At 38.9% G+C, this 12,853-nt stretch overlaps 1 protein-coding gene across 7 annotated transcripts in view; it reads left to right on the top strand.

The window, feature by feature from the left end:
* Positions 1 to 12,853, top strand: part of Lrp1b (LDL receptor related protein 1B) — a 1,919,409-nt gene that overhangs the window by 931,264 nt on the left and 975,292 nt on the right. For all 7 annotated transcript variants that reach the window (XM_036183000.1, XM_036183003.1, XM_036182999.1 and 4 more), the window contains exon 7: positions 7,130 to 7,292. In XM_036183000.1, the coding sequence (XP_036038893.1) occupies positions 7,130 to 7,292 (163 nt within the window). The remainder of the gene's footprint in view (positions 1 to 7,129; positions 7,293 to 12,853) is intronic.

The raw sequence follows: 12,853 nt of genomic DNA, 5'->3' as shown, positions 1-12,853 counted from the left end.
TGTGCCCCTCAGTTTGATCTTAACTTGAAATTAGACACCAGGGGTTGCTCTAATAGGTAAAGATGGGGAGGGGCACTCAGTGAGAGCCATCTGTCCAGAGTCTCCTTGCCCTTTCTCTGTAACATTCCTTCCTCCCAACTGGAGACAGGACTCTGCTGGAGTGAAGGCCTGATGACCTAGTAACAGAAAAGGAAGGTCAGAGACTTGCTTCATTAGCAGTGTCTATTCAAAAGGGTATGGAATATTTGAGTAATAATTTAAGGTGTTTTTTTAATGTTTTTAATGAAGATAAAATGACACCACTCTCCATCCCTTCATAAATTGCTTCAGGAAGCAAGATTTCACCTTATGATTTGCCTTCGGAAAAGTGATTCCTCCTCTGTGACTAATTTTTGTGAAATGCGGAGGAGCAAAGCAATGGGCTGGAGAAAGAGATTTTGCTTTGGAGGCCTTCTAGTCTCCTTTCGTTCAAAGCACACTAGAGTTTGCTTGCCATTTTCTGATCGCTGGCATTTCCTGTATCTGTTTATTTGCTAACTTGCTTGCCTCAAGGCTCTGTCTAATTGCCCAAACTCTCTGATTTAAATACAAATTACACTAAAGACAGAAGGAAACACCAACAGCATAAAAAGAAACTAAACTAATTCTCACAATTACTAAGCATTCTGCCAATTAGACTTTTTCACTGAAATCACACTGCTTCAAGAGTAGCTAGGTGTTAGTTAACAGCACTATTCTTCCAGAGTAGAGAATCTTTGGGAAATGATGAATTACAGACAGGTGTGGATCCTGCAGTGCAGCAGCTCTTTTGTCTAAAACCACAGTAGCATGTACTGAAGCCATCAGCTTTGCCCCATAAAGGATGGGTGGATGAAGGGGCCTGGCACTTACCGGATCTCAAACCAGAATATCTCGACCTGCAGCTGACAGAATAATTCAAGCATACAACAAACCCCAGCAAAACCCTAGAAAACCCCAGATTTCTTGAGATGAGAAAATAACTTGAGATTTTTTAATATCCTGAGTGCTGGACTGGCTGAGGAAAAATAAAGTTTCTGGTAGTTTAAGGAATATTTAAATGTTTATTGTTCCATAAAAGCTGTATAATGTGAGTGAGACTGTTACTAATGGCCTGCAAATATATGTCCAGTGGCTTGCAATATCTATTTTCTGTTTATCCTCTTAAGACAGGGTAGGAATTCCCACACACTTGCCCTCTCTCTTCTTTTTTTCTAGCAATATGCCATTGTGAAAGATAATGCTGGCGTATGTGTCAGTCAGTGTTAGTCTCTCCACCGAGAGACCATCCTTCACTGAAGTGGCCTGCTCTGAGGAAGAAAGGAATTTTGGAGCATAAAGTAGAAAAAATGTTTAGGCTCAGATTACAAAAGGAGGCTTTTAGTGGAGAAGGTGTACACACAAAAAGCACAACTTTTACTTAAAATTGGAAAAAGGGAGAGTTTATTCCGTAGCAAAATATGAGTGGCCAAACTATGACTTACAATATGGTGCAGGTGGGCGGCAGCCTTGGCAGGTTGGAGCCGAGGGGCCCTAGAAAGTCATGCCACGCAACAGAACTCACATGGAGAATTTATTGGGGTACAGGAGAGAAAGGAAGAGACGCAGAGTGCTCCTCTGGAGACAAGCTGAGGAAAGACGAGAAAGGAGAGATGGGAGAAGGGAAGTTGGAAGGAGAAAAGTGTGAAGAGAGAGAAGGAGGGCAGGGCCCGGCCATTTAAAGGGGGCTCAGCGCATGTGCACAGAGACCACGTAAGAATGAGCGCATGGTGTTGTGAGAGCCCTGAGCAAACCAAAGTGTACTGGAGAGCACATACACACAGGAATGATGCATCTGGCCAGGTACCCAAGGGGCAGACTAAGCATGCCTGAATGCCAACACATATCCCAGGAACAAAAATCCAAATTATCCCAAATACCACATTACAATGCACTTATCTTTCTGTCCTGTTGGGTTTTTTTGTAGCAGAGCAAGTATAGTTTAAACAAAAAACAAAACAAAATAAACAAACAAACAAAAAACAAACAAACAAACAAACAAACAAACAAAAAAGTCAGGCGGTGGTGCCTCACGCCTTTATAATCCCAGCACTTGGGAGGCAGAGCCAGGCAGATCTCTGTGAGTTTGAGGCCAGCCTGGCTTACAAAGTTCCAGGAAAGGGACAAAACTACACAGAGAAACCCTGTCTCGAAAAACAAACAAACAAACAAACAAAAAAGGACACTTTCCAAATATATTGCTGAAAACAACCAGACAACCAGCACTTGGATTGCAGCAAAATGGGGAAATCTCTACCACAGGCTTCAGCTTCTGCTGCTAACTAGCTGTCATAGCTTTTGATACTATGAATGTGTTCATCCAAAAAGATTTATCTAACAGTTACATGGACATTAATAAAATCAAAGATTGGTAATAAATGACTACATAAAAGCTGAGACAACCAAAGATAATTTGGCTCTGGACTTGCGATATTCCAACACTCACAATCATTGCTATTCTAATCAGTTAGTCATCTTGGTAGAATGTGTGATATAAGTACAATATTTTTTTCTGGGAACTTAAGTCAACAAAGGAAAAAAAATTCCTTTATGTGGCTAACTTTCTCAAGTGTAGACATATGCAAATGTGATCAACAAAAGAGACTCACAGAAAAAAGTACACAAATGCATTTAAATGACAGAGAAGCTGCTACAGGAACTAAAGACATGAGTATTTTCATACTAGATTGATGGGGGAAGGAAGTCATATGAAGTTGTGATGGGCATGTTTGTGCACTAAGGATAATAAAGTGCAAGAACCTTAGTAATTAGTACAGTCTAATAATCTTTTCCACAGGAAATATAGATTGCACCTCTCACTTGAAGGTCTTCTGACCTGCCTCAATTGGTGTGTGTCAGAGAGCACTCTTGTTCCTCAGATTCCTTCAGCTTTAAATATCAAAACTGCAGGGGTGGCTTTCTGGGTTTACTTTTCTGCTGCTGTGATGAAATACCATTACCCAGAGCAACTTGATCAGGAAAGACTGATTTGACTTCCAGCTTGCTGTCTGCCACTGTGAGAAGTCAACTCAGGAACTCAAGACAGGAGCTGGAAGTGGAATCCACAGTTCATCCTTGAGTAAAGCCATAGCAGGACATTAAACAGGAGCAGAAATAAGTACCAAAGAGAAAGCCCGCTTACTGGCTTGGTCCTAGATTCATGTTCAGCTGCATTTCTTATACAGACCCAAACCGACTGCTCAGGATTGGTAACTCCACAATGGGTTCTAAATCACTTAGCAATCAACAGGTGTCACAGATGTACCTGAAGGTCAATTTGATAGAGGCAATTCTTCAACCAAGGCTTCCTCTTCCCAGGTGTACCGAGTTGACAGCCAAGATTGGCCATCACAGTGTCCTATTCTGGGGCAGTTCATTCTGAGCCATACGGCATCCTTTAGTCAATTAATCACAGATAAATATTAAGGGGGGGTATTGAAATGTATACTAGCTCCTTCCTAGCTATTGTTTTACTATCCATAGGTATAGGTTCCTGTGGTCAACATGAATCAAGAGAGTACCATAAGATAATTTAACAGAGACAGAGACCACATTCTCCTAAATTTTATTACAACATGTTACTTCAACTCTATTTTATTGTCAATTGTTAATTTTCTTTCTTGTTTAATATATAAATTGCCTTGTACCATAGAAGAATATGTACACATAAAAATAAAGTATTCCTAGGATTTCATTATAACTATAATATTATCAATTATCACTGGGGCCTTGTCGTGTTTCTGAAGCATAGGTAGGGTACAGTAATATTCAAAAATTAAAAGCATAGAAACCAAGACTGAAAATGGGTACATGATTCATTTATGGCATTATTGAAGGAGCCAGAGCAATACTAGTAGTCTAAAAGCAGTGGTACCCATAAGTACTTTTAGTTATTGGGGCTTTTACAGTTTGAGGGAAATTACACAGTGTCTCATGTAGCAAAGAAGGCCTCAAACTTGCTATATAACTGTGGATGACCTTGAACTTCTCATTCTCCTGCTACTATCTTCCCAGTACTATGATTACAGACATGTACCATCATGCCTGGATGACATGATGCTGGAGACTGAACCCAGAGCCTTTTGCATTTTAAAAGGTAAATATTGTACCAATTGAGCAACATCTCCAGCTCATTTTTAATTTAATTCATTTTTACTAATATTAAAAAATATTAACTAGAGAATTGTGGAATAGATGTAAGCACTTAATATCTCATAATGTTACAGTATATCATTGAGATTATTTTTCCTATAACTACAAATAATATACTGCAGATTTACACTACTATATAAAACTACACTATTAGCTACAGTGTAATAGCTATTGAACCATAAAATAAAAAGTGCTCAAAGAAAACACATACACTTTTATATGGCTGCTTTATCCATTCTATCCATTAGCAATCAGTTATTTGAATTTGAAATGATTTAGCTAAAATACAATATACTGATTATTCATTGTCCAAGAAATAAAAGCTAACATTTGAAAAAGATGGTGGCCTCTTTATTAAATATAGCAGGTATGAAATAGTTCCATCCTCATTGTACAACATGGTATTGGAATATGAAGAATAAGAATTCTTAAGCCTTTTCTTTTCTTTCTTTTTTTCTTCAGTGCCTAAGCATGCCATTGAAGGAATCTGCCACCCCTCCCTGGTTTTATTTAAAAATTTTAGGTCCTTTTATGTAGGTAAAGATATCATAAAGCTTTCTTTTCCTATTGTTTCTACATTTTTTTATTGTTTTTTAGTTTTTATTGTTTGAGAATTCTATACATCCATATAATGTGTCTTGATCAAACCAATACCCTGCCCAATTTCTCCACTATCTCTCTTATCCCTTTTTTCTCTGATGTAGTCTGTTTTTTTCAAACCTATGAGTCCACTTAGTGCTCCCTGTATGCTTTTGGGTATAGTACCACCCACAAAGAAACTGAGATGCCTAACAAATGAGCCATAAGATTCCAACAGACCCTCAGACTAGGTGGGGTCTTCATCAGTGCCTGACCCATCCATGCTGGGTTTGGAGCTGTATTGATCTTGTACAGGTCTTGTGCATGGACTCACAGGTTCTGTGAATTCATTGCTCAGTGGCTATGTCATGCTCAGCATGAACGAATTTGCGAATTTGCTGCAGATGTCAATTCACTGACTCAAAAAAATTGTTCTGCCCTCTTTGGCAATGATCTCTTAGCCTTGAAGGAATGGGGAATAAATTAGATGGCCATTTTAGAGCAGAACACTACACATCTTATACTCTGTACTGTTGACCAGATGTGGTTGTCTGTATTAATCACTACTGTGTTAGGCAGGGTTCTCTAGAGTCACAGACCTTATGGAACATATCTCTCTCTCTCTCTCTCTCTCTCTCTCTCTCTCTCTCTCTCTCTCTCTCTCGATCACTCACTTGCTCGCTCACTGTGAACAGAAAGTCCTAGAATCTAGGAGTTGCTCAGTCCCAGGAGGCTGGATGTCTCAGCTGGTCTTCTGTATACACTGGAATCCTGAAGAAGTAGGCTCCAATGCTAGTGAGGGAATAAATGTGCTGGCAAGGCTAGGGCAAGAGGGCAAGGAGAGAATGACACCGGGCCTGGCATGAACACCTGAAACCTCAAAGCCCATCCCCAGTGAAACACTTCTTTCAGCAAGACCAGACCTACTCCAACAAGGCCACACTTCCTAATGTGCCTTTCTCTATGAGCCTGTGGTGAAAATTTTATTCAAATAATCTACTGAAAAAAAAATTTTTTTCTCATGAGACTTGAGAGATCTTATATAAAGATAGAACTTATGGATATGAAGATAAGAATGTAGGTAACAGTCTACTGATAAGTCTATTCAGCAAAATTACAGGATTAGGTTATCTTCTACTGCCTGTGACCTTGTTACCCACTAGGTTTCTAGTCTAAGTCATAGAACCAGGCATGATGTTTGTCTTATATGTTGGCTTTAAGTATGACAAAACGTGTTTACTCCCATAATATTCATTCTACTATTGTACCAGAGGTCCTCTATTGACAGACCAGTCATTATTTTATCTAACAGCATTCATAGACAAGGAAAACTGCTGAGTGTTTTCTCTCTCAGTTGTGTGCATAAAACCTTTCAGCACTATGAAAACTATCCAGATTGGTAAGAGCTTGATGTCTCCAAGTTCTATCATTCAAATAGATGGTGTCTTTGGAAGTAGGGTCTTTTCATCATCTGATGGGTAATCAATTGATATGTCAATACCTATAATGTTTGGAAGGATAATGGGACCCTATTATCCAATAGGTCAAAAATAGGTAACCCATACTTGGAACTAGGCTTTGTATTTAATAGCCTATTGATTTGAGAGTACCGTTTTCTTCCTATTATAGGGCAGCTCCATTTTAGATGTGTGTGTGTGTGTGTATGTGTGTATATATATATTAGATTGCTTCCACAGTAGACAATCTTCCAACAGCATTTTCAATGGGCATTAATAGCAGTTAATTCCATCCTGTATTCTTTCCTACCCTATCCTCCCACACCCTGTGCATTTACTTCTTCATGTTCCCTGGTTCCCCTTTTCCTCTTTATACCACCTGATTTTTATCTTTCTTCCCTTGAATTTCCAAGACCCTCTTCCTTTTTTTTTACAGATGACTGAGAATAAACATTCACAAAAGATATTCTCCTATTATTACAAATTAGCTTTATTATTGAACCTCTTATGTTCATTGGATGAAATGAGATATTTTGGCAAATGGAGAAGAAATGTTACAATGCTAATACCTACATTCTAAGAATAGGAACTTTCTTTTTTCTAACTCAACTTCAGTCTTTAGTCTTTACACAGCAAAGAGATAGCCATGGAGTAGACATTATTTTACATATTACAGTCACTTATTTTCACATTGTTGAAAATTTTCTTTGCTTTTTTTTTATATATTTAAAAACAAAACAGAAATAAAAACAAAAACAAAACAAACTAACAGAAATCCTATGTTTTAGTTCTCCTCTGGCATGGCTTGGGCAGACTTGTATATTCTGGCTATGATTAAGAAGTTTGTGTCTGTGACTGAGTTATTCTGCATATGTGTTTTTCAGATGTGGAACAAATGGCAATTGACTGGCTTACCAGAAATCTCTACTTCGTGGACCACATCAGTGACCGGATCTTTGTTTGTAATTACAATGGCTCTGTGTGTGTCACACTGATTGAATTGGAGCTTCACAATCCGAAAGCCATAGCAGCAGATCCCATTGCAGGGTAAGAACATCGCCTTCAGCGTGCCAGGTTTAGAAAAATCCCATGAAATGTGATCAAGTCTAACACGTGGTTTTTGTAGGAAATAAGACATTAACATTATTTTTTTAAAAATGCACTGATTTTAGCGCTAGCATTGCAGGAAGAGAAACAGGCTAAAAGTCAACATTTGAAATTTGGTGATTATCTGTGCTTTAACAAGATGTGATACCGCAGACCTTGCCTGAGACACCAACACTCTTCCCTTTGCCTGAAAATTGCTTGTGGTCTCCAAAGAACTTCAGCGGAGTGTCAAGTTCATTTTGATGCTCATCAGGGAACCTTTGAGTTAGCAACTTGCACAAATGTTTCTTCAGAGAAACACTGTTAATCTACTTGAGTCAGCATAGCATTTAGGTTTTTATAAACAAAATGTAATGTATATTCAAGGGTACTCCAACGTTAAGGATATCTTTGTTAGTTCAGACTATTTTTCCTGTAAATATTGATGTTTTAGCCTAATTATATTATTTGATGAATGAACTCAACAGAATTCATTTTTAATTTGTGCTTCTTTTTTTTTTCTTTTTGGTTTAAAAACAGTTCTTATAAGACTCTTTCTTTTAGAATAATCTTAAAAAAATACAGCTTGTCAAATTATGATCACAAATGTTTAAATTACTATAAACTTTGTTTATATATTGAGAAAAATCTACACAGAAAAAGCATGCTTTTTTTTTTTTTTTTACAATGGCAGTATACTTAGAAGGGCTAAAAACAAGGATGCACAGAGTTCCCAAATTCACCTGTTCATCAGTCAGTGTTGGCAGAGGAGACTGAGAAAGCCATGGCATGGAGTGCTGCTTTATGAAAGGACTGTTGTTTTTGAATATGTAAATTGTAGCAGATTGAACACTGGGATTTTATTCTCACTGTCAATTCAATAGTCCTCAGGCAGTTCGGCTGAAATGTCTTATGGAACTTATCCTAAACTGCCATAAGCCTCCATTCAATAAAGGGGAAAATATTTACTGAAGAAACAGCTGCCATCCATATGTGGACTTTTGTCACTCTTTACTTAAAGTCTGATTGAATATTAAGATGCATCATCACAATGGTTCTGATTTTGACAAGAACAGCTTGCACGTAAGGACTTTGCTAGGAAGGCTGGGGAACATAATTCTTGAATGAGGCTCTATTTGTGTTTACAGCAGATGGTTCCTTGAGTGCAGCGATGCCTCAAAAAGGCATTAGTAAAAGAAGTTGTATTTAAACTGATCCGTTTGGGTGGTTGGAGAAGGGCAGTAAGAAAGAAGTGGAGATTTACAAATGTGCTCACGGCATCCTCTTGGCATCCTTTTTTAGAAATGTATGTGCTTGCAAGCTTTTCTCTGATGGAGCTAACTGAATGGCAAATTGGCCTTCCTATAGTCTTGTCTATCTAAATGTTGAGAGGTGAGACTGCTGAATTTGTCCTTTCTAGTCACTACATCCTTTGCCTTTCTTAAAAACAAAGATGCTGTGACTCTTTCCGATAAAGCTGCCAACTGAGACGTCACACGTGTGAATGTTGATTTTCATTCTCAGAAACAGTATGCTTTATGTTTGCAGGCAACTTATTTCTCCCTGTCATTATGAGAAAGAGCCATATTTTGTCATTTTGTCAACAGAATTAGGAGTAGAAAGCCCCACACTGTTTGCACACATTCTCTGATGGGTTCCTTGGGACTCTGTAACTGCTTAAATGTAATTTTGCTATTTCATTTGTCACAGTAGGTGCTCTGAAATGTTTTCTGTGGTTTGGCTCTAGCTCCGTTTTCACTAATGATCACAGATATCAAAGCAAGAACTATTCTCATAGTGTGGGAGTAGATACAGTACAGTTTGCCGGTGAACACTTCAGCTCAGCTCCTCCTATGTGTGAATAGCCTTTTGACTGAGCGTGCAGTGAAGCTTGGAAAAATGGGAGGGGATTCCTCTTCCATCCACCCTAGGACTTGCTCTGGAGATAATATCTATACCTGAGCTATGAATAGGCCAATTTTATGCTATTATCATGTCCCCCTTTTTGTTTTAATTTTTCAATACAGGGTTTCCCTGTAGCTTTGGAGCCTCTCCTGGAACTGGCTCTGTTGTCCAGGCTGGAGTCATACTCACAGAGACCCTCCCAAGTGCTGGGATTAAAGGTGTGCACCACCTTGTAACATTTCCCTTTTTTCTGATTGTGCAGGAATATGTGTCTGTGCCTCAGTATGTTCTATTTGTTCAGAAATATGAGACTACATCAGTCATCTGACCAGTCTCTTGTGTCCTAAACTTAGGAGGCTTGGAACACAATCAAAATGTCCTTATGTCCCAGAAGCTATATAGAAGGACTACCTCTTTTAACTCTTCTCCCTCTCCTTTTCTGTTTGCACGCCATGGCTGTTCCAAGATTAGCATGGTTATCTTTCAAATTTAATTCTCTGCTGTTCTTAGTTAGTTAAGGTTTGGATACAGAAGACTCATGTTTTGTGGACTCTCATTATGCCTGGAGCCAATCTCAACAAAAATATGCCAAAGAGATGTTTCTAATGATGTTTGTATATTGTCTTCAATTTTTAATTATTTACTTCAATTTATTATTTCAGGCTATTTTTCAGAGATACTTCTCAAGGCTTTCCTTTCATTTTTCAGCAACATTCCCTTACAATATCTCCTTGAAAGGCATCTATAAATTATTGCTGAGGAGTCATTAATGTTGGAGGGTGGCACAGAAGGTCATGGTGAGACCAACATTAAAAACAGCCAGTTTTGCAGGTTTCCACAAGATTCTGCTTGTTTAACAGTTAAGAACTATATCTTACCCCCATTATAGACCATGTTTCATTTTCAGCAGATTCTCTTTCTAGTGACCAGTCTCCTCAAAGAACTTATTTCATGTGTACTACATTTATTTACAATAGGTATTGAGGAATATAAGGCAAATGAGATATCTCTTAGGAACGAACACAAACTGGTATATCGTATTGGAGGAGAATTGCAGACCAGCTGTGGGTATGAGAATGGAGGGGAGGAAATACCCTCATGTATTGCTATACTCATAAGTTCTTTTTTAAAGTTTTATTAAGCTATGAAATCTTACACAGGATACAAAAATTTTGGTAATGTCTTTCTAGTGCTGTTTTAGAAGAAAAAATAATTCTGTTTCACTATTTTCCTATTTTATTGGGAACAATTTTTTATACAATATATTCTAATCACTTCCCCCTCCCTCAATAAGCCCAAGATCTTCCCAGCTCTCCATACACCCAATTGCATGCCATTGTTTTCTCTCACTCTCAAACCAAAACCTGAAGTGATATTAACAAGAGAAAAGCATTTAAAGGTGCTGATTATTTTCAAAATAATATAAGAACTTTCAAAACTGAAAAAAAAAAAAACAAAAAGCAAAACACACATTTCAGATTAAAATGGAAGTATATTGATATTTTTTCAAAAATTGCTCTCTATAATTCATGTGTTGATCTGTTGTAACTTCGGTCCTAAATATCTACAACTTAGAATTTCTTTAAAAAATGTTTAATGAACAATCAGTTGGTAAAATTATAAGTGGGGTGATAATTGTACTGTTGGAAAATGTTAGATGTTATACATCAGAACACAACTCAGATGGGCTGAGCTCTGTATCCACCTGTTGAATGGACAATATCAGTGGAGCATTTACCCACTTCTAATACTCCTTGTAAATTAATAACATTCCTAGGCTTGAAAGTTTTGTTCATTGTGTCAAAAATATTGCCAATGTTTTTCTATCATGACAAATTCCTATTGGTGTCACTCAATTTGGATTTTTTTTTTAACATAGCTTTAAACTATTTAAGTATCTATACATTTTCCTAGCTACCATGATTCCTTTCTTTACCTCCCCAGATGAATCTAATGCTCCCTTTTGCAATTAGGTTCATGGAGAATTAACTAGGCATCAGCATTACCCATCTCAGGCAAGACTACTTTGGAACCCAGGAAAGATTCCCTGCCATTCTGATATTCAAATTTCATTTCTGGAGTTGCTGACTGAATGCGTAACTTCCCAAGAACATGAAAGTGTGTGTGTTTCATTCTTCACACTGATTCTGACTAAGCTTGCTGTTCACAAGTTCAATTGAGACACATGGTGTGGGGGGAGACTGGAGGGACCTCCTCCAAGCACCGAGAAAGTGATTGTTGGTGCTAATGCTTAGCTTACATTGCTACCATTGCTTCTGATGTTCGTCTTCCTGCAAATAAGCACAGACATGAGTGACTCCCTAATTAGTAGCTCTGAGAATTCACTCTTGCTGCCTGAGGTGTCTGGAGCAAAAGAACTCCAAGTCTGAAAGCCAGTTCACCTACAGACTGTGCCTGAGCCAGCACCAGCTGCCTTGAACACACCATGGTAGCTTTGAAATAGCTATGTGAAGACTTCAGCTGACTACACTGCTCTCTGAAGGTTCAGCACTGGCCAAGAGGTTTGTCAGTTTCTTTGACAGATGTTGCAGCCATTAGCCTTGATGAACTGCTTCCACCCACGCCACAGGAGCAGCACTTCCCACTAAACAGCCACAACCATCCTCCACCCCACTCCCCATGTACTGGAACTACCGTAACCTATACAAGACCAAGGATCCAATTGCTTCAAACCACAAATATCCCTAGCTACCGTGGGCTAAAGAACTGGCTTTGATAAACCTGCATAGTCTTTCTTAAGACTATAGAAGCAGGCTACTTAGCTCAGTAAATGAGTCTCTTGGGAAAAACTCTGTGTTACCTCCCCAGTGGTCTTTCCATGACTACTCTCAGTAGTATGTGATCTTGCTGGACAATAGAATACAGTAGAGAATTGGACAATAGCAGTGAGGACTCTGGATATGACCTGGCAGCCAACGTTCTACATAGGGGTCTTGTAGCTTGATGGTTGGCAAAGCTGTTGGTTGAGACTTGACAACTGAAGGTCACTCTTGAGGCTCCATGAGATTCATAATGCAGGTGCTAGGTATACAGTGTCTTAATATGACACCTGAAGATCACTCCTGGTGTTAGGGGCAGGGAACTTCACACCTCAAAAAACCCAAGCCCTGGAGCTGGACCCACTGTAACTACACTTGCTGCTGAAGTAGAGGGGCAGTGCTGATTTGGAGCTGAAGAACTGGCAAGCTCTGATCCACCCAGTGCAGACCTGAACCTAGCATGTCATGCTGTTGGCTCACATCCCATTCTTATGTTGAGATCTTCTCCATAGGAAGATGTGTCTATGCCTGAGTGACCTTGGCAGCCCTTAGGACAACCTAGTGGGTGATTCCTTTCCTGCGCTGTGCTAACAGAGACAGGTTTGGAGTCATGACAGCCATGGCTGTCCTCTGAGCAGCAGCCACATAGAGAGCAGAAGGGGCAAGAAGAAGACCGATATAAACATGAAAATATGAGAGAGAACCTCTGTGAAAGATACACAGAAGAAAATCCATGGGCCTTGATGCTGTCAAGGTTCCAGAAGCTATCAAATCCTCAGAGACAAAGATCTCAGACCTAAGCTAAGAACACTAAGGGACCTGAGAACTGAGGTCTGC

This window comes from Onychomys torridus, chromosome 4 (genome assembly GCF_903995425.1).
Source record: "Onychomys torridus chromosome 4, mOncTor1.1, whole genome shotgun sequence".
Lineage (NCBI taxonomy): Eukaryota > Metazoa > Chordata > Mammalia > Rodentia > Cricetidae > Onychomys > Onychomys torridus.
This window is presented reverse-complemented; position numbering and strand designations above follow the sequence as displayed.